We start from the raw sequence: 22,868 nt of genomic DNA, 5'->3' as shown, positions 1-22,868 counted from the left end.
ATCTGTGCCCCACAATGACTCCGTAGTCTTTATAAACATCAGTTTATGTCACACACAAGTGGAAACTGATGACTAAAATACATTTTTGCAAGCTTTGGAACAAACCATAACTCAAAAAAGATTTTTTTTTTTTTAAAAGAGCATAGTAAGAAAAGGGTGCAGAGCTTGTGCATACAAACACACATGTTGAAAAGAGATGGTCAATACTTGATCATCTTTAATTTTAGACTGACAAATGGATTACATCCCACAGATCAGCGGTGCGTTAGGTGTTGATGTGTCTGTGCAGCGGCCAATGAACGGAGGCCACTTCCCTTTTCCGACGCATCTCCTGCCCTGATATTTCCTCTCCGCCCGCTGTCCCTCCTGCTGCACCAGTGCAATGCCAAAGCTGCAACATTAGCAAGCTAACTTTCCCATTTTCATCACCCTTAAGTGGGGGAAACCTGCATCATTTTTAAACCCCTTTCTTACTTTTCCTCCCTCCATCAAATCGAAGAGTTTTTTTTTGTTTTTTTCAGACATGCCTAACATTGTGCTTTTTAGCGGGAGCTCCCACCACGACCTGTCCCAGAAAGTGGCTGATCGGCTGGGACTGGATTTGGGGAAAGTGATAACAAAGAAATTCAGCAACCAGGAGACATGGTGAGGATATTTATTGATCTTTTCTGACGCTAATCGCTTGTTTCCCTTTTGCTAGCTGCATGTTTAAAGCGTACGTGTACTTTTCTGTGTAGCCTAGCAAGCAGCTGCTCACGTTGCTTCACGGTATCACATGTGGGAACGTTAGCATGAAGCTAACAATAGTTTACTATTTAGAGGGCAGCTCTCTAATGTTTGCACGTGACTAGCTAGCCACATGTAAACACAGCAGGCTTGGAAGTTCATAGTAATCAATCTTTATCTCACAGCTTTGATAACTTGTCACTCCTTTATGTTGTGTTTTTAATAAATATGCTCCTTTCTTATCCCAGTCGCTGAAGCGAACTCGGCTAATCCGGAGATGTTGTGAAATTACGTAACGTTACATTTTGTTCTCTGAATATCATGCTAACTACACTCGTGTTACGTTTGTGGCCCGTGGGACATGGTGTCAGTGTTTGAGTATTTGTTGTTACACAGTGTTTATTCAAGACTATTCATTGAATCAAAATTAAGTGGCATACACTTCTTTTTCAAGCTTTGGCTACTTTATTTATTTTAGCCTGTTAAAATTTTACTTTGCGTTGAAATAATGTTATGTGTAGAGAATTTCCCAAGGCACCTGAACACCCCTTCAAAGCTAACTGCATTTAGCTAAAAACAACCTTGGAGTCTGTGTCTGTATTGTAAACTATTGTCGTGATAAATGTTAATATTGACTTTCAAGAGCTAACTGGTTCTGTAGGGGAAAGCAAAGAATGTTAATGAGACACGATCACACATTTCAGTGTCTTTTATTGCCCAGTTTTAGCCGGAAAAGATGTTTAGAAAGCGGGTCGAGTGTGTGTCCGAAAATGGAACCCTGTATTTATTACAGCTATTAACCTGAGATCAGCTCTGGCGGGCTAAACACAGATGCTAACTTTTACATCGACATGGAAAACAACAAAATAAACATTTTTCGGCCGTGCAGTTATTTAGAGGGAGTTTCTTGTTAAATATTATTTCGGTTTTAATAAGTAATGGTGTTTTTAGATGGCTGTCATTACGACCTTCAGGAAGCAGAGTTAATGACTTCAACTGTGCTCAAATCTCATGCCTTTTAATTTCCAAACACAAGCCTGTCATTATCTCAATCATTCACTGCAGGATGGCAGCAAGTTCCTTTTTATCATAGGCTTTGTTTCAAACCCACAAAAAAAAAATGTTTTTATACCTTTGGTATGAGTTTGATAAGTGCAGCTTGGACGGTCATTTACCCCATTTCACTTGAACTCATCACAACTCCACTTGTTGCACATTTGAATATAAATTAAAAGACTTCACGGCTTTAGATGTCATTATTGAGCTATCCAACATCTCAAAGAGGATTTTATTCCCTATGATTTAAAATAAATGCACAAGCGTTAATGTGTTTTGCATTTGCATTAGCATTGGAAGAGGCCAATATCATTCCTGCTGGGGTTGCTCACTTTATTGTCATGCACTCGCGACTGATTCCTCTGTTAAACCCGGTTAGAGCTTCCAGCGGTGCCGTGACCTCTTGGTCCCCTCGTGCGACCCTCTCTGCTGGTGACGATTCCACCCACAGCTGTGCCATCTGCGGAGAAAAACTCTTAATGAGGTTTCTCTCTTGGGAACGCAGCTGTTTGGGCGACGCGGGGTGCAAAACAAAGATTGTTTTCTCTTCACACACACAAACAGGGAGGTGAGAATAGCGCGCTAATGACGACTTTTCTCACAGGATTTGTGGGAATAAAATAACGGGATGGAATTTGTGTTTGCTCGCAGAAATTTCTGAAGTAAACTGAATCAATTTGGCACCAATACCCGATCAGATTAGCAGGTTTTTCCTGATAATTCTTTTTTTATTTAATCCCCTGATGGTCTGCTTGTGCTTTTTTTACTATGAGAATGTCTCTGCTGACTTCAGACAGGCCTCCACTCTCACTTTTCAGAGCTGAGCGTGCTCGCTGGTCACATGATCAAAGCCAGGACTGGGTGGTTTGCTGCTGCAGAGGAGTGTTTCATCCACTTGTCTGTGTGTGTGTGTTGTTGAGCCAAGGGGATCGGCCCAGACTTGTTTCTTGAAGCTCAGGTTGTCAAGTCATTCATAACTTTGCACAGGTTTCGCCCACATCTTGTGTGTGTGTGTGTGTTTGTGTGTGTGTGTGTGAACACTCACGTCTTATAAAAGTGTAACTGGGGCTGAATAATGAACACGATGTGCTGTAAAGCCAACAGAACTGCCACTGCATTTGGATATTGATGTGAATTGTGACCCGTCTTTTCCATCTTTGTCGCCCCGCCCAGCGTGGAGATCGGGGAGAGCGTGCGCGGCGAGGACGTGTACATCGTGCAGAGCGGCTGCGGCGAGATCAACGACAACCTGATGGAGCTGCTGATCATGATCAACGCCTGCAAGATTGCCTCGTCGTCCCGCGTCACCGCCGTCATCCCCTGCTTTCCCTACGCCCGGCAGGACAAGAAGGACAAGGTAGAGACAGGCCGAATGCTCCCGGCTGCTCGCCGCTTCCCGTGAAAAATCCGACACGCACACATCGGGCCGGGAAACGGGTCACACGATCTGCTCCTCTCGTAAAGCATCACCTGTCGTTGCCGCGTCGGCGACGGCAGCAGATCTGCTCCGCTTGGAGCAACAAGGAGGCCCTAAACCGTTTGTTTGCTGTTTTCCTTTCAGAGTCGAGCGCCAATATCAGCCAAGCTGGTGGCCAACATGCTGTCGGTTGCCGGGGCCGACCACATCATCACCATGGACCTCCACGCCTCACAGATCCAGGTCAGCGACTCCCGACACGTTTACACCTCAGAAACCCGAAACCGTGCAAATCAGAATGTGTTGCTCCTAGCAACTGTTACCACGGATATCTTTAAACGCCTCTTTCGTCTCCAAGCAGAGGCTTTCATGGTGTCTGTGGTGACAGGGGGTAAAGGTCACGCCGTAAACTGCAGCGCTCTAAACGCCCTCGGTTGAACTCCTTTCACACCTTTCGTGTTCGTTTCCTCTTTCCTTGTAAAACACGCCGCTCTGCTGCTTGTAGACGTTTCCATGTTTGTTCGGTTTCGCGCCGCGAACGCCTCCTCTATTTTACGTCAGAACTTTGTTGGGGAAACCTCAGTTGACACGCGGGAGGTTATATCTACTTCTGGTGACCGCTGCTGGGTGAGATTACGGTTGTCGGGCGAAGTGAAGCCAGATAAGAGGCAGATATTCTGGGTATGTTGAGGTCGCCTGCGGTCTGTTGACAGGGAGGTTTTATTGCGTTTTAGTTGTTGCTCAGGTTTTTACGGATCTAAAAATAATTTTCACGCCGCCGTTGATTCTCTGTGAAGGGCTTCTTCGACATCGCCGTGGACAACCTTTACGCCGAGCCCGCCGTTCTGCAGTGGATCAAAGAAAACATCCCCGAGTGGAAAAACTGCATCATCGTGTCTCCAGACGCGGGCGGAGCTAAACGGTAAGGACGCCGCTGAGGCCCGATCGCCATCGAGCCCCGATCGCTGTCGAGCCGGCGCTTTAAATCGACTTCTCCTCCACCCCCACCCCCCCCAGTGTGACATCCATCGCCGACCGACTGAACGTGGAGTTCGCCCTCATCCACAAAGAGAGGAAGAAGGCCAACGAGGTGGACCGCATGGTGCTGGTGGGGGACGTGAAGGACCGCGTGGCCATCCTGGTGGACGACATGGCCGACACGTGCGGCACCATCTGCCACGCCGCCGACAAGTGAGTCGCCATCTCCACGTTGGACTCTTCTGTTTTTATCAGGAGGGATTGCGACACCGATTCTTTCAAAAGCTTTGATCCGTTAAGAAATCCTCCCCCTCCACAGGTTGATCGATGCCGGCGCCGTAAAGGTCTACGCCATCCTCACGCACGGCATCTTCTCCGGCCCGGCCATCTCCCGCATCAACAGCGCCCCATTCGAGGCGGTGGTGGTGACCAACACCATCCCGCAGGAGGAGAAGATGAAGGCGTGCCCCAAAATACAGGTAGCCCCCCCCCCCCGAACAACAAATAACAAGGTGGTACATCTTGTTTCCTCACGTCTGTCGTTTCCCTCCAGGTCATCGACATCTCCATGATACTGGCGGAGGCGATCAGGAGAACCCACAACGGCGAGTCGGTGTCCTACCTCTTCAGCCACGTTCCCTTGTAAAAAAACCAACAACACAGCATCAGGGCGACTCCCCCCTCCTCCCATCCTCGCCCCCCAATCCCTCGCTCCAACATCCAGGTGGTTTCTTCATGTGACTGAAGGTCACGCCCACATACACGGTCTCCACGGAGACACAAATATCCTCTGAAGATCACGTCTGTATTTATGAGTTTGTCGTTTCTTTCTTCTCATCTCGCCGACCTTGAACACCCAGCGCCTGACCTTCCCCTTAACCAAAGGGTCAGTTGTGTAAAAAAACAAAGAAAGAAAAGTCTTACTTGTACCTCACATCTCTCAAACATTCCTCCCTATTGTTTGATTTCAACTATTTTGACCGTTTCTTCTTCATTTAATAATAAAACTAGTTTTTTTTTACACTTTTCCCACTCAGCTGTTTGCTTTAAGAGCTCATCGATGCGTTAAAGTTACAGCCTGATGCTATGAACTTTTTTAACTCACGCTTAGCGCCATCATCAGGCCACAAGTGGATGTGACCGGAACAGAATCAAACAAACGTTAACCCCCCCCCCCCCCCCCCCGCCCCCATCATCATGATGCATCATCTTCAACTTGCTGCTGTTTGGCCTCCTCTTCCTCAGTGAGGGGACGCCTCTCCAGAAGGAGCCACCGGTCGGCGCGAGGCGTAGTCGGTGCCCCCCCTTCCAAAGGGTCACAACCACAAATTGAGCCCAAAGTTTTGAACATAGTGTTAAGATTTCGTTTTGAATTGTGATTGTCTTCACATCTGTAATGGGTCACTTTAGCGCTAATGATGCAGGTTTCACTGATTGCCTGCAGGTGATTCAGATTAAAGTTGTGCAAAAGCGTGATTTCATTTTTTTTATATATATATGTAACATGTCAAGCAAAGTTTCTTGGACAATAAAGCTTTGACAGTGTCTTAAAAACCTACTGCTTGCTTGTCATTTTGTGGATAAAGTTGTACTTTTTTATTTTGCTTAAGACAGTTTTTTAATTTCCAACATCACAGCTTCTAGGCAAAACTTTACAAAATGCTAAATTATAGGGGCGGCAGTGGCTCAGCGGTAAAGCGGGCGTTAGAGCGGGTCGTCCTATGATTTAAGATCGGCGGTTCGATTCCCACTCCCGCCCCCCCCAAAAATACCCGGAGGTGATCAAACCAGTATATAAAATTAAAAAAAATATTAATAATTCTTTTCTTTCCTGACCGCGGTGACGTCTTTTCCCCACCAGGGGGCGCCGTTTCCACATTAATATCCAACGCAGCTGCAAAGACAGGAAAGTAATGAGGGCTAAATATGTTTAATCGTTTTCAGATCAGCTGCAGCTGAGTTTGCGTTTAAATGTCAATAAAACCTATTTAATGAATTTAAATAAGCTTAGGTTTATAATGACTGCAAATAAAAAAAATCACTGATTACAAAATCTGATTACACAGAGCGTGGATTGCATCTTTCAGGAACCAGAAGAGCCCAGAAAGACGTGAAATGGATTTATGTCCTTTTTGAGAAGATAAATGGAGGCTCTTTTCGGTGTTTTTCGGTGTTTTATTTGAAAACGAAGATGGAGGCTCCGCGCGTCTCCAGCAGGGGGACGAGGAGGACGGGACCCGGTGATGATGTCAGATGTCATTAGCATATTTCTGACTATATGTAATGCCTGCGCAAAGACGCGCCACTACTGCTGCACCGCACTGACCAGAGACCTTCCAGCCGTCAGACGACACTTCGGTGAGCCTCCTTTCTAACAAATAATTAAAAAAAATTCTTATTTTGTTCGCAGCTCGAAAAGAGTTGAACTAATTCTGACGTGACGCGTTTGATCAACGGGAAGACGAGCCAATTAGGGAATAAAAGACGGGCTCGTTTGGGTGTGAAGCGTTGTTTTTGTTCATTAACACCTCACCTTGTGGTAGATTGTGACACCAGGGCAGAAATGTGAGTCATTTCTCCCACGTTTATGCGTGGCGCGCCCCCCCCCCTATTTCCTTTGTTGTCATTTGCGTTCAGCTGCACGCGTCAGGCTGTTATTATTATAATAATCACGTTTCGCGTCGGTTCGTTAGGCCGTCGGTGCGCTGCGTGCGCATTTGTATTTGAGCGCGTTTCGACATCAGAGGGTTTTTTTTTGTAAATATATTTTCTGATTTGAGTCCAGTGCGCACGATGCCAATCTGGGCGGTGGTTCCTCCAGATCGCACCCTAAGGAGAGGAGAACGTGACAAGTGAATTTGCGGATGTTGCACAGCGCCCATGTGGAAAGCTTCTTCATCACAATTTATCTCCAGAATGCGACCAAGTTTATTCTAGTGCTGCTTTTAAAGAGGATATACGCACGTGTTTGCGGTTTATATGTATTTTTCGCATTTTCTCTCGCACTGCCGGGCTGGGGAACCCCTATTGTTATGTAAATGTCGGGTTTGAACGCCTTGGACTGGCTTCATTGTCTGGATCCTCGTCCCTTGTGTGCAACGTGTCGGATAACGGGATGGATGGCAGTCAAATCACTCGGTGGAGGCGCACATTGGAGGGAAATTGCTGTGCGGTTGCGCATGTAGTTGAAGTGAACAACCTATTCTTTCTGGCCTGAGATTTCGGCAACGCCCTTTTTCCCCTAAGTCAGAGTAAAGCACGTGTTCAGCTGTTCAAAAGCGGCATGATGTAAAACATTTAAATTTCCGTTTATTCCCGGCGTTAGTTGTTTTTTGTGTAATTATCTTCCATCTATCAAACTTTGTCCTGACTCTCTGATATCGGCCTGCAGATCTGCAACCATGAGCGACAAGCCCGACATCTCCGAGGTGACCACATTCGACAAAACCAAGTTGAAGAAGACCGAAACGCAGGAGAAGAATCCCCTGCCCACAAAAGAAAGTAAGGCTCCGAGTTTCCATTTCCTATACCAAAAATATCTTCATCCAGTCTTCTCACGTTCTTCCACTTTTCTGATCCACAGCCATAGAACAGGAGAAGGCAGAGCCGTAAAGTCCCCCCACCCCCTTCCCATCATGCACTGAACACTCCTCCTCCCGCATTGCCTTGTTTTCAGTCACCTCTTTTAGCTGTATAACCTTGTTACCGAAATTTATGAAATGACGACAACAACCGGGCTTGTTGACGGATGATGCCTTCGCCGGGGGTCACGAGCCTCTGTCCCCTCTGGAAAAGCTATTTCAGTGGAAAGAGAAAGATCTGTGAGGCTGGAGGAGGGGGGAGGGGGTCTCTCCGTCTTCTTCCTCCACCACCTGAAGCAGCAGAGAGGCTCATCAGTCTCACCACCGACACCCCAACTTCCTGTGTGGTCGCTTTCGGGCCCAAAACCTGAGGCGTCAAGCTTTTTTTTTTTTCCTCCATGCGGGGCTCAATTGTGTTTTCGTGTTTCTAATTTTCGGAAATGCACAAGTTTGTTTATACGCTGGCCAAAATGTAAATGTCCCAAAATCTCACCTTTTTTTTTTCTTATGTACACAAGTATAAAATAAAAAATGTAATGGATTCCATCTAGATCTGGGAGACGTCTCTAATGGACCTGATTTGCGGTTTCAATCCTAACACCTTTCTGTCGGTGATGGTTTTTGTGTTGCATTCGGTCTCAAATGAGGAAAGGAGAATGAAAAAAATCCTGGTATTCGTTTCCATGTGTTTGCTTTTGACCGTAGATGAAAAATTCTTTTGAGTTCTTAGGAATTCCAGCAGTCGTGTTACTCTGCCACAAACCATTACCAGAAATGGAAAACCGTAAAATGTTGTAATAAAAAAGAATTTGTTACTAAAGAATTGTGCTGAGTGATTATTTTATTTTCGTGATGTTGCGACAGATTCCCAGGACGCTAATCTGGGCAAACACATTTTATCACATTTAAAGTACAATCCTCATTTTACATGAGCAAACATTTACATAATAGTCCTGTTGCTCACCATTCACATGCATACGCCTGCATTATTTAAAAGCTTAAAGTTCCCCTGCGGGGATTTATGGTGTGCTGAGAAAAAGCAGCTTGTTCAACTTCTCACAAATCCGCTCGGCTGCAGAAGTTGTGATCGCTGCTCTCGGCTCCAATCTCACTTGTAAAGCTTGTAATTATTGCAGAGAAAAATCAAATTGGGGGGGGGGGGTAAGTCCTGCAAACCAGGAAGTAGCCTCGCCTCAGGGCCGGAGGCGTTGAGGAGGATTCATCCGCTACATGTGCGTTTACGTTTTAGCTGCACCTTAACGGGATTACAGTCAAATTGCTCGTATGCAGCGTTACTCATCCGTCATCTGGTTTGATGCAAACATTGAGGCTTATGTGACAGCGTTCCCTGACCCAGAGTACAGGGTGTAGCCGCACCAGGAGATTTACGCGGGCCTAAATTAGCCGCCGCCCACAAAGCCTTAAGGTCATTAGCATGACATTGCTCACATTTCCTCGTTGCGTTGCAGCGCTCCATAGGGATACTCTGCTGCGCTTTTGTTTTTCATCGGGAGGAAATCCCTTCAAATGTGAGTGCCACGTGTTTTTTTTTGGTAGCGTGTGCATGGCGGCGTTTAGCTCGTGTTTGCTTCACCTGACGGATGAGAAAACCAGATTCTGTATAAAAGCATCATCAGAGCGGCTGGATGAGGTTGATCTCGGGACACGTAACAGTCTGCACATCTTACATGCAGTGTAAGTGGATTGGTGTTAAGTCAGTTGCTCTTAATAAGGCATTAATCTGTTGGGAGGAGGAGGAGTGGGGGGGGGGACGTGGAGGTTAGTAGGCTAGCAGGGAAGCGAGGAGGAGCCTCGCATCCTCCCTCCGATGGGATTAGTGCCGCTCCCATGTGTCCCGTCCTGCATCCCGAGAAAGTGAGGTTTTAATCCGGAGCGGCGGCAGATGGAGCGGAGTCACTGTCCAGTGGGCGGAGAGGGGGGGAGGGGGGCAGATGTGTCAGCACCCAGCCCGGCGCTGGGATCCGATGGGTTCCCTGCCTGGTTACCCATGGCAACAGCTGCTGCTGAGTCACTTCCTGTTACTGGGCAGTGTCGTAGTTGTTATCCTCATGGAGATGGTTTCTCATCTTTTGAAGGATGTGAGGTGGACGCGTCTGCTTCAAATGGCACGATTTTGAAACCGGAATGATAAAGCAAGTGTTTAATTGATTGACTGATTAATTGACTGATGCATTAGCTCAATTAGCACGCTGTTGCCTGTGGGGTTGTAGCTGTCTTTTGGCAGAATTACATGCAGGACTTGTCGTCTGTCATTCATTGAGTGTCCTCTGTCTTCTGTGTTATACATTATCTGCAGGTACCGAGTCAATTATCTTTCCATCACACGCCGGCAGAAACAAACACAAGGTCTACTGCAGATTTCCATGGCAACCACCCGCCCAGCCGTACGTGAACGCCTGAACGTCGGCTTTCATGAGCGTGTTTTGCCTGCAGCGGCACAAACACAAAGAATAAATGTTTCAGCCGACACGTTTGTGGCGTTTTTCCCACTTCCTGTCTGATCCGTGTCTCTGTGGATTATCTGGCGTCGCCGTCAGGAGACCCGGTTTTTAAAAAAAAAAACTACGAAGGGATGCCTGGAGTTTTGCTGCACCCTCCTGCAAATATGCACCATTTGCTGCCACTGCTGTTTTATCGACACGTGGCGATGGCGAGCGTGTGAGGAATGTGCAGCCACGTTTCCAGGGTCAAAGGTCACATGTTTGTGGTCTCATATGTGACTTCAGAGTGTAATTTAATGCAGCCATCAAAGCACTTGGGGGGGACTAGCTTAATGTGGAGGAAACTAAAACCTTACAAGTTGTTTCAGGATTTATTGAAGTCTTTATCCACACCGTTTTCTACTGCTTTCTAATACCTCCTCTCATGTTGAGTGCATGAATTAAAGGGTTTCTCTGCACCCCCAGCCTTTCCTTTTTTTTTTTGTGCAGTGTGTTTACAGATAAGTGCAGATCTGCATCCGCTGTTAGCAGGGAAGCAGGAACTAACTTATTATAGCATTTCTCTTGAACAAAGAGGCTCAGAATTTGGGTGTAAACTGGAAAAGATCTGCAGAAGCCGCTGCTCGCTCATCGCATGAGTGGCAATTACAGCAAATCCGATGGATTGATGCACGACTGTTAAACAGCCAGACTGATAATAAAGATAATGAGTCATGGGGAAGGGGGGGTTGTTCCTGGGTTACAGATGGGGGGGGTTCCTACAGCATAGCTCAATTGATGGTCCTATTAGACCGGCCCCAGGTGGGGTCTGGATCGATGCGTCTAAATGGTGTTTGTATAACCAGAACATCGCGTGGAATCGATGCGGCTGCGCAGACGGCTGCAGCGCAGGGAGCTGCACGTCTGCACGTTGAGCGACCATGTGCATGAGCGCAGTCCCACGAGCGTGAGCATCATCTCGGTGGATGCCCTCCTGAGGGGTTATACGGTGTGACAGCGTTGACATTTCCACCCCCCACCCCGAGTGTAAAGGCTCTGGACGAGATGCCTCTTCTCCGGCTGCAGGCACAGATCTAGGCCGCCTAAACCGTTCCTCACAAAGAAACCGTCTTTACGTCTTCCTGCAGGCCTCTTGTGAGCGTTCACAATCACCAGTTGTGGCAGCGTTCTTTACATCCATCATCTGCTGATCACATGTTGAAATTACTGCTGATTCAGCGCCACATGTGCGGCTAAATCCTCCTCTCAACCCGCAGCAGTCAAACTGTAATTAAGAGGAGTTGCTCGGCTTCATGCTGCTGCTAACAAATAAAAAAAAGGGAGGAAAGGGGATTCTCAGCGGCGGCACACACATGAGACATCTTGTACAGAGATGCGCCGCTTGTAATCATCCACCTCTTTAACTAGTTCCGAGTTAAACGGCGTGAAACACACACACACACACACACACACACAAACACACACACAAACACACACGTTAACACAGTTAACTTTGTTGGCGTCCTGATGCAGCCAGACGCTCGAGGCCCTGCGATTGTATCCGAACGCCGCACCCATAATCCATCTCACCTCGCATCTAGTGGGAGTTTTGACACTGCGTTTATTTTTTTATTTCCCGTTGGCGAGGGCGGTCCAGTGGCGACGGCGCCTGCTGGCGTGAGTCACACACCGAGCCAAGGTCAGCCTGAAGCTGTGTCAACAACAGCAAAATCATGAAGCGAGGGTGGGGGGGGGCGGGACAGCGAGCAAGAAGCCGAGTCCTGCCTCAGTCAGTTTCCATTTTAATTTCTAAGGGATCTCAATGAGAACCAAGCAGGTGAGTTTTTTTGGGAGTTTGGCATCTGAAGGTGTGAAATTTGGGGTGGAGCCACGTTACAACCTGGATCCAGATTCAGATCTGTTTGCACAGGAAGTGGTCTACCCTTTAAATGTAAATGATGCTGACAGAGCTGGGGGCGGGACTTTTAAAGGAAGTTCAAGCCCGATTTAGCGTCATCCCAGCAAATTATGTGTAATTAAGTGTAGAAATGACTGGTTTCCAGTAACTCTGAGCTCCTGCTTGTAGCTTCATACTCATCAGATGACTTTATCTGGAAAAGAAAGACCATGTTGAAAATTCAATATGATCTGTGTAACTGAATACCAAGAGATTTAAAAAGCAACAACTGGCTAATTTTTTCCCCTCATTAGCGGAAAGTCGTGTCCCTGTGATGTCATCCAACTCAAGGCTTGTTTTCCCTCGGCTGCGAGTTCGGAAAGGAATGCACTTATTTTTAGACACAATCTGACTTTCAGTTGACTCGAACTAAATAAGAGACAAGCAGACAAAGTCATTATCACCGTGTAGGCGATGAGACGAGGATGAGAGATGATGAGAGAGGAAAGCAAAGCGAGTGTTTTTCTCTCTTGTTCACAGAAACGGACTTCCTGCTTGGCATTTTGTGGAGCTGGAGGTCCCTGCTTGACGAAGTCAAGGACGCCGGTGCAGATACACAAACCTTAACTCTCCTGACATCCCAGGAATTCTGGACCACATGTTATTTTGTCTAAAGGAAGTGAATTCCTGGTTGCTTATTTGGGCTAAAGACAAATGGATGAGGAATAAAACATCATCTTTAGTTGTATTCTCTCTGAAATCTTTTTGTGTTTGTTGCCTTGACGATTAAAGTCCTCCATGAGTTAAGAATATTTGGCACTCAAGTCCTGTTTGCCTTGAGAAAGTCTCTGAATCTCTTCAAATCTCCTGGATCCCTGAGCCGACCTTCGACCCCGGCGGGGTTGGCGGCGAGTGAATCTAATTTCCCCAGAGGGATAAACCGGCTGCGAGGCTTGTTATCATTGCAGCGGTTTGAGAAATGAATTCAGGGTCCCGTTTTTTTTGTATAGTCTGTCAGAGGTCGTGAATTCAACCCAAACTTGGGCCAAATGTCTTCTCGTCTTCCATGTCGGAATCTTTCAGGGCTGGATTACTGCTCATCTTCCTAAGCCTGCCTGTTTAATTTAGCTTTTATGAACATATTTATTTGTTTCCAGGCAGGAAAACAATGTCTTTTTAACCCTTACAGAACACTGCTATGCTGATGCCAAATATACGCTAAATCACTCCAGAAAAAGATCTTTCAAATCAATCAAAGTTGGTTTTCTTCCAGGAAAACAAACATTAGAGTCTGCTGTAAGATAGTGCGTTCGGACGTCTCACTCAGACTCAGCTAATTGGACATCCAGGGGGCGTTACGGACATTTAGCTCTGATGCTATTGGCTGTTGTAAATGTCAGTCATTATCAGGATAAGTCCCTCCCTTCGCGGCTGAACGTGGAGGAAAATAATCCGCCATCTGCTTCAAGTAGATTCATAGCTGCTATCAGACGACTGAAAATTATTGTTTCCTGTTTTTCACAGCAAAGTTTCAGAATTTATTTGTGACATTTTAAGCTGATAAAAAAGTTTTTACCTTTAAATGTCACATGATGTTTTAAAAGCTTCACGGCATAGCATCAGGTTAAAGGCCGATGGGGAGGAAGTTGCGCAACAACATGATTCAGAGCAACTTTTTTCGGCTAAAATCTTCTATGTAAACTTAGCCTGAAGTAAACTGACCTTTAAAATCTGCAGGAAATAAATAAAGTTAATATGAAATAACATCAACTCTATCAGGGGCCACACTGACTGTACCACGCTATCATATGGCTTAAGTCAGAGCGGGCTATACACTGTCTCCATGGAAACAGTCATGCAAGCTCGCCGTGGATATGCAGCTGATATGGTGAGCTTGATATTAGCTGCTGCACAATAAATGTATTTCATCTAATGTGCCCACCAGGAGCGCAACAATGCTCGTCCATTAGCGGTGGAAACTCGACATTGAGGTTTATTCCACTGGTTATTTGTGATGCTTCAATCTGGTTTGACCACAGCGCTCAATGAGAAATTGTTGGACATAATGTTCTTGTATCTTGTAGAAGGACCATCCAAACACCTGAGGTAGAGCTTAAAGATTGCAAACGACAATGAACGATTGTTACCGCTCTTAAAAATTAAAAACTTCCCAGACAATGAGTCACTGATAGCATGCTAGCAATCTACGCCAACACCCCAGCAATAAAGATAAATATGACTGTATTTACAGTCCACAGTAATCTGGAAGCGTCTGATGTTGGAGCTGATAGTCTTGGGAGATTCAGATCAGTTAGCATGTAAGCTAACCGATGGGTGGCGTTGTGGCTATGATTTAATATTTCGACTGAAGAAGTCGTTGAAGTCGTTCTCCTGCAAGTTGAATTTCATAAACCCAACACCTCGGCGGTGTCCGTCCCCCAAAGCCAGACCCGCTACAGGAAGGCAAGGAGATGATTGCTCTTCCTGTTTTTTGGCTCAGCTACCCCCCCCCCCCTTCTGCCAAGTTTCCTACATCTGAGTATCAAAGGTGAAACCGCGTTACTTCCAGCACCAGATTAATGATTTGTGGAAGTTTGTGGGCAGAACGTGTTTGTGGCCGTAGAAAGATCCTCTGAAAACAAGTCGGCTAGAACAGGGCAGACAATGAGAAAGGAGACGTTGATGTTTGAGGCACAGGTGCTAATGATCGACTGCCTAACCGACATCAACAGGACTTCCCGCAAGCTGCCAGAATTCCCCCAGAATGCTTGCTTGAAAGATTCAGGCGGTTGCTGGGTGAATAGAATCCCAGATGCCGGAGCAGCCTTTGGTCTGTGCAGGAGTAACAGCCGGACCTTGTGTCTTTTTTGTCCACTGAGGCCCCCTTCGAGTATAAAGGCTTTAGTCAGACGTGTGCCTGCATTCCCTCCGCCCCCCCACCTTCATCGTTCCGACACAAGTTCAACTGGACTCTTGCCCAGATGAACGCCGACTCACCCTCTTTGTCTGAGGATCTGGCGCATGACTTGGCCGTGGGCCAAGCTCCGAACGCCGACCCGTTGTTCCCATTGCCCCCCCCCCCACATTGGCACATTTTGGCGCCCTAAAAAAGTCCCTGTACACATTTGTAGCACGCCACCAAGTCGGGCAAAAAAATCAATGACGTCAGTGCTCAAGGGGAGTAACTACGTCGACAAGGAGGCACAGGCGCACACCTTACCTGGAATCTTGATAGTCACCTTGTCTTTATTTAATATGATGTAGTGTGTGATCTAATGAATGCTTCAAACCAAAACCCCTGATCCAAACTAAAAAGTCCCCAAGATTTGAGCACAAACACCTCAACCCTCAATCAAACGTGATCTCAATAAAGTTGTCTTGCTTTCTGATAAGAGACGATGTTCTCTGCTGCCATAAGGATGAATGCAAACTGTGTGCACAATAAAAGCTGACGGAATGAGATCGGAAGAGAAGGGAAAAACCCCAGCGGGACTCGTCTTCTAAAGCCATCAGAATGTAAATGTTTGGATTGGCACGGACAAAACTGAGTTTGAGTCCCATCGGTTGCACAATAGATTAGCATTCCGATGTTGCTCTGACCTCGTTGGATGTGGGCAGGAATATCTGATGTGGGAGTGTAGGGAATGTCAGCAGTGAGCTACAGCGCCCCCGCCATGACTGGCAGTAAGAGAGGGTGATATGTCCCATGTAAGTAAGGAAAAAGAGATTTTAAACATTTATTCAGCCTGAGATGTTTTATTCCTGCAGCAAAAAGTTGAGCAGCATCATCCAAACAAATCCCAAGTCAGTATCCCGTTTGTTTGGATTTCATTAAGAGGGAGGGTTTCTCCGTTCTGAGGCTGGTCATGAACATTATCTGACCCTCAGCGCCAATGAAAAATCTGAGAGCATTAACATGAGAAACAGAAAGTTAAGAGGGGAGGAGGCGGAGAGAAAGTGGGCTGCCGCAACCCCAGAGAATCCACTCCCCCTCCCCCCAAACCTCTCCTTCTGGGAGGTCAGAGCAGGGTTACTTCCAAGACATAGACCCAACCTCGCTATAAAACATTACGCCTGATGGAATTAGATGAGTTTCATCCAGCTACAGACCGTGGAGAGTATGTGAGGAAGATCTGCTGTCTATTTCCTGCGGCGTTCGTCTGCGTGAGGTCGCCTGGTGGTAAACAAAACCCGCTGTGAGGTTTGCCTACAGTTCAAACTATGAGTGTGACTCCTGCAAACATATTTGTCAGGGCTCCATAGTTCATAATATTTCAATATCTCCAGGAGATGCAACAGCAGAAATTTCCTAACACGTGGTGGCGGCGGCTGATGACTCTGCTGAGATTGAGCAGGCTCATGAAATGAGTGGGCTCTACAAAGGAGGAGTGTGCAAAGAATTATATATCATTAATAACCCATGAGTTAGTATCCTGAGTCCCCATCCATTCTGATGTATATTTGTATTTACGCATTATAACCGCTATAATTAGAAGTAGCCTGCAGAAAGTTAGCTTTACTGGTTTGTGGTTCAACACATAATTTTCCATGGCAATGTTAGCAAATCATATTATAAGTGGTGACAGTTAAGATTCCAATTATATGCAGGTTGACCTTTGCTTATTCCTGATTTATAAAGCCTTTACCTTTTAAGTCTCATTATTACAAGATTCTTTGCCGGATTCGTGTCTGATAAAAATTTAACGCGTCACTCAAACCGGACTCGCCTTGCTAATACCTTTAAATACATCTGGCCGACTGAGGCGACATTCTGGCTCTAACCAGTTCTGATGCAGGTGTGACATCTGGATCCAAATTTAATTGATCTAAATTTGTGGCTCCAGGGCGGATTGCTTTATTGTGACTCATGCAATCCGGAGATGTGAACCAGTCTGTGGTTTGGATGATACAGATCCTGAATGTGCATGTGGTAAAGTTAAATGACCTTTGACCTTCAGGGAAGGAACACCTGAAACTTCCCTGAGCCTTGAGTTTGATTGGTGAAAGGCAAACAGAATCAATCCAGAATCGTTTCACAAGATTTACATTCGCATTGTGACAAACTAGAAATGCTGACGCTGACACAAGTTCGACTCAAGAACAATGAAGTCTCTGTCAGATTTTCTGCATCTGAAATTGAGACAATCGGCGAATTTTAGCACCCCCCCGGACGCGTTGCCACGTAGCCGGGAGAAACTAATCAATTTACACGACGATGAGAACGGCGCAGCTAAGTAGGGTGTCTCTTTCACACGTGTGTGTCATCTCAGGGCCGGGATGGGCTCCAGGGGGTGGAATGGTTCAGTAAACAGGACAACCGGTGCTTCTAGCGACAGTTTCTTCCACAGGGTGCGCTCACGGTTTCCACAACATGTGTTGTCACTCAGTCATCTTCAGATTACCACCGCTGTATCCGCCGCAGCGGGTCACGGGGAGCCGGAGCCTATCTCAGCGGCAGAGGGCGTGAGGCAGGGGACACTTCGGGCATGATGCCAGTGCACCGCGGAGCCACACACGAAGACATACAACCACGCACACACACACACTCATTCCTACGGGCAATTTGGAACGGCCAATCAACCTGAAGCGCATACTTTTGGAGGTGGGAGGAAGCCAGAGAACCCAGAGAGAACCCACGCAGACACGGGGAGAGCATGCGAACTCCGCACAGAGCGGGACTCGAACCCGGGTCCGCCGTGTTGTGAGGCGGCAGCGCTAACCACTGCGCCGCCGTCCAACATGTGTTGTGTTGTTCTGTTTTAATAATGAACTGGCTGTGCAGAGGTTTTCTACTTGTTGCACACACACACACACACACACACACACACACACACACACACACACACACACACACACACACACACACACACACACACACACACACACACAGTGCTGGAAGATGCTTCTGATGAACAAGCAGGTTCTGTTCTGTCGGGGCTCGGGCTGGATCATATATCAGAAGAAGGTAGACAGTCCCAGAAACCGGTATGAATCTACCTCCAGGTCATACATTCTTCTCTTTCATGCTTCCTGCTGCTTAAGCTTAGCGTAGAATGCAAGATTTGATACTTGTTTTTTGCTTTTGTATTTAGGTAAGAACTGACATTTTAAAGACAGCAAATGTAATCAAGCTGGTCATGAACCGAATTGTAAAAATCTATAAACTGGCTGATTTTTAATGTTTTTTTCACGTGAATAAATCTGTAATCTTGCAGCTATACACAAGTGGGAGTGGACCAACCTGGAGGAATAGAAAATTTAAAGAGAAAAGGTCACAGGAAAGAGGATCTCCTCACGCACAAAAGGAGAACGACCTGTTTTCATGGGAACTGGAGCGGTGGCAGCGATGCTCGGTTTTGCTGGGACGGTGAAAGCCATTGTGTAAACTTCCTGTAAATCTCCAAATGATACCACGGTCCTGTGTACGCTAAAAAAACAAAATCACAGCTGGCAGACCATATTGGGTTTCACGGGTTCAACTAAAAAACTTCCAAAAAAATCCAGCAACAACTTCCCTCCTTTTTGTTTCCCTGTGTTGTGAAAATGTTATCCGGGATTATGGCTCATCTCTCCCCGGTCAATCTGTGGTCAAGTTTAATAAGCATTCAAAGGAGGTGGCAGAGAATTAACATCACCGCATGAACAGATTGTAGACTTAAAAAAAGACTCCTCCTTTTATCAACAGTGCGTTGTCATGGTAATGAAAAAAAAAGGGAGCAGATGGCTCAAGAAATTAATGGCCGGGACTCAAAGTGGCTGATCCACCGATTCGCCTCAGACCCCGGGGGGGGGGGGTGTTTGGACTTGGGTTGTGAGTCATTTTGAGGTGTGGAACAAACATGCAGGGACCTGCCAGAGTTTGTGTTTCTGCCTGCGACAAGCCGGACCTTCCTCATAACACAAGGAGTCATTGTCACTCTGTTGTGTTTAAAATCAGCAAAAAAATGAATTTAAGTCTTTAAGTCTTCATTTCATTTGAACAACCACAATTTATTATAATTTTAGCCATCGCTCAAACAAATGCTAACTTTAGAACTTTTTTTTCTCACACTACACAAAAAAGTAGCTGAAAGATAAGAAATACAGAATAAATTTGAGGAGAAAAGGTTTTAATTCTATTGGAATATTTGTCTAAGCAGCAAAGACATACAAATATGTGCTTATTCTTATTCTGCCGTGTAAAATATAATGACCTCCAGCTTTCTGTTATTAAACGGCTTTATATCATCTTATGTAACCTTACATTATGTGTTCTCAATACAGTCATTAAAATTATGGTTTTGTTCCTCATATTTCATCATCATCCCGTGTGGCTTTTATTTTGAAAGCTACTGCTCACATAAAGATTAATCCAATTGTTTTCCTGCCCGCCGAATTAAAACCACTAATATAAATAGCACTCAGAGATGCAGGGGATGCAACAATAGTTCCCATAATCCACTGGGGGTGCATCTGTGCAGACCAGTCAAGCTGTCATTATAGGAGCAGCCAATCAGACGTCATTTTATGTAATCCCTAAATCCAAATGAGGGGCACAGTGGAGGCAGATGTACGGCGGAATGTATGGAATGTCTTATTCGGGCACACAAATACAATCACATCAGGTTACACATGAAGCCCGTTGTGACATTTATCTTTTCACAAACACAGAAATTCCCTCCTGTGAGAGCGGCAACAATTACCCGCATTCCTCCTGTCCGAGCTCCGGTGTCTGCTGTTGTGCATTCCGCAGACGCAAATGGGAATTACTGTAACTGCTCCTGCAGCGCTGGTGTCATCACACGCATTGTGTTTCAATTAGGAGTGACTCACCAGCCTGTGGATGTTTGTGACGCTGTGAGTGATGAGTGTGTTTGTAGAGCATGATGGGAATGCAAAACCTTGGAGTCCACTTGGCTGCATTTTCATCTCACTTTCTGCTTTATTTTTGTCAGAATATGTTAATAGAAGTATTTTTATTCCCAGTAGTCACATATTATGTGTTAAAAAAACATATTTTTCTTGTTACGATTACCCAAATTTGACAATGTAGCACCTTTTTCATTATTTTCAACAACAAATACTCGATTAAATTGTGATGTCTGTCTGTCTGTCTGTCTGTCTGTCTGTCTGTCTGTCTGTCTGTCTGTCTGTCTGTCTGTCTGTCTGTCTGTCTGTCTGTCTGTCTGTCTGTCTATCTATCTATCTATCTATCTATCGATCTATCTATCTATCTATCGATCTATCTATCTATCTATCTATCTATCGATCTATCTATCTATCTATCTATCTATCTATCGATCTATCTATCTATCTATCTATCTATCTATCTATCTATCTATCGATCTATCTATCTATCTACAGAATGTTTTACTGTTCCCCAACTGCTAAGCTCCTGAAGCATTTGCAATGGATCTAATCGAAGAGGAATATTTTCTTCGCCCACCCCCCCAGCTCCTCTTTTCCCGTTTTTGTACAGTATTATCTTGCCCATGGCGAGAAATGCGAGGCGTACCATTGTCTGATTTGGGGGGCACCATCGCCTGTGGACAACAGCCGACCAATAGGATGACCCTCCTGCTGCGACAGCTGTCGTGCTGTTCCACTGATCTCTGGGCATTCTTGCTCATTAGCAGCCTTTGTTGTTCATGTGTGTTCGTGTGTGTGTGTGTGTGTGTGTGTGTGTGTGTGTGTGTGTGTGTGTGTGTGTGTGTGTGTGTGTGTGTGTGTGTGTGTGTGTGTGCGTGATGGGTGATGAATCAACAGTGGCAGGTAGAGCACAAGGAGGGAGATGAATATGCATGAGATTTCCTGGAGGGAATCTTTGGGAAACTTGTGGACGGGGTCGAGGGTTTGGTGTTGTCATCGAATGGGCGTTAAACAAATGTGTTTTTTCCTTTCAGGACATCCATTAGGACGATGAAACATGTCACTCTTACTTCACTTTTCCCTTTATTTACGTGCCAGCGTGCAGCTGTATCTGGATCCGTGGCAGAATTCCCCCATTGGGCCTCTCCTTTGTGCTAATCCAAGCGACGACGGTGGCAGCTTTACCTTCTGAACGCATCTTTTAACAGAAGTAAACACAAAACTCCTGCAAAATGTGAAATATGTGTTTGAGAGGAGCTCTCATTATGAGATTATGCATTATTCATTCTTTCACACACTTTAAATGTGGTGTTTTTGGAGAAATTACCCCTGAAATCTGAACTATCCTGTTCTCAGGTGAGCAAAAATGCACAGAAACTGAAATTAAAGTAAAAGAAAGAAGCTGTAATTAGAAAAATTATGTGTTGCGGGAAAACAATCCTCCTGAAACTCTGCCTTGAGACCTTCTCTCCACTTTCAGAGCAGGTATAATGATTTTCAAGCCTGAGGTCAGCGCGGTGGAATGTGCGCCGCCCCTTCCTGCGTTACACTGAAACCAGTTAGATAACCTTGCCAGCGCGAGGACAATATGTTACCACATCAGGAGGGTTTTTTTCTCTTCCACCACATCCCCTAAATAGAAAACCAGCTTTCTACAGCAGAGAAAAGTAATTGTTTCAGGAATGTGGGGATTATTACAGTGAGGGCAGGAGTGATTCTGTTTTTCTTATACGTCACCTTCATCGCGGCCTTGCTTTCATATGCTCTTCTATTGGTTGAACCTAATGACCCCGGCTGTTGTAATTGGCTTAGAGCATCCAGAGTGACCTTGGGGATGAACGCTAAGACCCTCCTTTCACTCAGGGATGAAGATGACTCTTGAAGAACAGCAGAAATGGCCTCATCCTGCAACCAATATGTATCTTTTTCTCCTATACGTTCCTATGAAATGTCCCCGTGTTTTTGCATTAACAGCTGATGACATAAGTGAGGAAGACCGCGATGAAGAGCTCCGGAACGAGAACCGAGAGAGACCTTTATCCCACCTCAATCTCCACTTCTGCATTCGTCATTCGTCTTCACCCAGGAGGAAGTGGGAGCGCTGACTTCCTGTCGGCTGCGGCAAAACGTTTGGGGGCAGTGACTACTGTACCTCCAGTCGTTACCCAGAATCCCTTGCTGGAAATTCAAACAGGAGAAAGACAGGAAGCGTGACCCGAGCTTGATAACAGCGGGGGTGGTTATTTCTGAAAACTGTGAGCAGAGAGCAGACAAGGAGGTGTCTGTTGGGTTTCCTGCTGGTTGTTTTGTCAGATGTAAACGTCTGAATGCGTCTTTATGCGTTAAAATGAACTGTTTGTGCTCTGAAGTTGCAACAGCAAATCAATGGCGGAGAAAGAAACCTCTATGTCACATGTGTCAAACTCAAGGCCCGGGGGGCAAATGTGGCCCGCCACATCATTGCATGTGGCCCGCGAGAGCATATAAGGTCAGTGTCTAAAAATAAATAGGTCAATAGTGTGCTTTGACCATTAACTACAATACAGTAATTAAGCCCATTTTAACTTTGGCAAAAACGTTTTGAACAAAGTTAGTGTCCTAACTTGTGTTTGATGTAATTTATCTTTATTCATTGATAGTTTGATCCTTTATTGATGGAGTTCTGTGGGTTTAATAACCTGACAAATGAAAAGGATTCAAGTTATAACAGAGAAACAAACAAATATAGTTTTTTCTGTTCAACTGTAATATTTGTAACTTGAATAAGTAATAAATTCAGAGTTATGTAACATTAAGGAAAAATTACATTTATTTGACATTACATTGGGTTACATTTAGTTACTTCTGGCCCTTTTAGGACAGCCACTATGCTGATGTGGCCCTCGGTGGAAATGAGTTTGACATTCTTGCTCTTATGTGGTCTT

At 45.6% G+C, this 22,868-nt stretch overlaps 2 protein-coding genes across 2 annotated transcripts; both read left to right on the top strand.

Moving 5' to 3' along the window:
- Positions 1 to 334: 334 nt before the first annotated feature.
- On the top strand, positions 335 to 5,735 carry LOC137591584 (ribose-phosphate pyrophosphokinase 2). The gene is made up of 7 exons (XM_068309670.1): positions 335 to 645; positions 2,956 to 3,139; positions 3,344 to 3,442; positions 3,997 to 4,121; positions 4,217 to 4,390; positions 4,497 to 4,656; positions 4,731 to 5,735. Exons 1-7 carry the CDS (start codon positions 524 to 526, stop codon positions 4,821 to 4,823), a joined length of 957 nt encoding a protein of 318 aa, XP_068165771.1. The 5' UTR covers positions 335 to 523; the 3' UTR covers positions 4,824 to 5,735.
- Positions 5,736 to 6,378: 643 nt separating this feature from the next.
- On the top strand, positions 6,379 to 8,581 carry LOC137591300 (thymosin beta-12). The gene is made up of 3 exons (XM_068309209.1): positions 6,379 to 6,535; positions 7,569 to 7,678; positions 7,761 to 8,581. The coding sequence occupies exons 2-3, from the start codon at positions 7,579 to 7,581 to the stop codon at positions 7,787 to 7,789; spliced, it is 129 nt and encodes a 42-aa protein (XP_068165310.1). The 5' UTR covers positions 6,379 to 6,535; positions 7,569 to 7,578; the 3' UTR covers positions 7,790 to 8,581.
- Positions 8,582 to 22,868: the final 14,287 nt, after the last annotated feature.

Source organism: Antennarius striatus, chromosome 24 (assembly GCF_040054535.1).
Source record: "Antennarius striatus isolate MH-2024 chromosome 24, ASM4005453v1, whole genome shotgun sequence".
Lineage (NCBI taxonomy): Eukaryota > Metazoa > Chordata > Actinopteri > Lophiiformes > Antennariidae > Antennarius > Antennarius striatus.
Note: the sequence above shows the minus strand (reverse complement) of the source record. Positions and strands in the feature narration are given on the sequence as shown.

What these genes read in the sequence shown, in the direction of transcription:
- LOC137591584 (XM_068309670.1), top strand. Translation starts at nt 524, where the DNA reads ATGCCTAACATTGTGCTTTTTAGCGGGAGCTCCCACCACGACCTGTCC. An exon ending in TCCACGCCTCACAGATCCAG is followed by an intron (nt 3,443 to 3,996) that starts GTCAGCGACTCC and finishes TTCTCTGTGAAG; the next exon opens with GGCTTCTTCGACATCGCCGT. An exon ending in AGGCGTGCCCCAAAATACAG is followed by an intron (nt 4,657 to 4,730) that starts GTAGCCCCCCCC and finishes GTTTCCCTCCAG; the next exon opens with GTCATCGACATCTCCATGAT.
- LOC137591300 (XM_068309209.1), top strand. Translation starts at nt 7,579, where the DNA reads ATGAGCGACAAGCCCGACATCTCCGAGGTGACCACATTCGACAAAACC. An exon ending in TCCCCTGCCCACAAAAGAAA is followed by an intron (nt 7,679 to 7,760) that starts GTAAGGCTCCGA and finishes TCTGATCCACAG; the next exon opens with CCATAGAACAGGAGAAGGCA.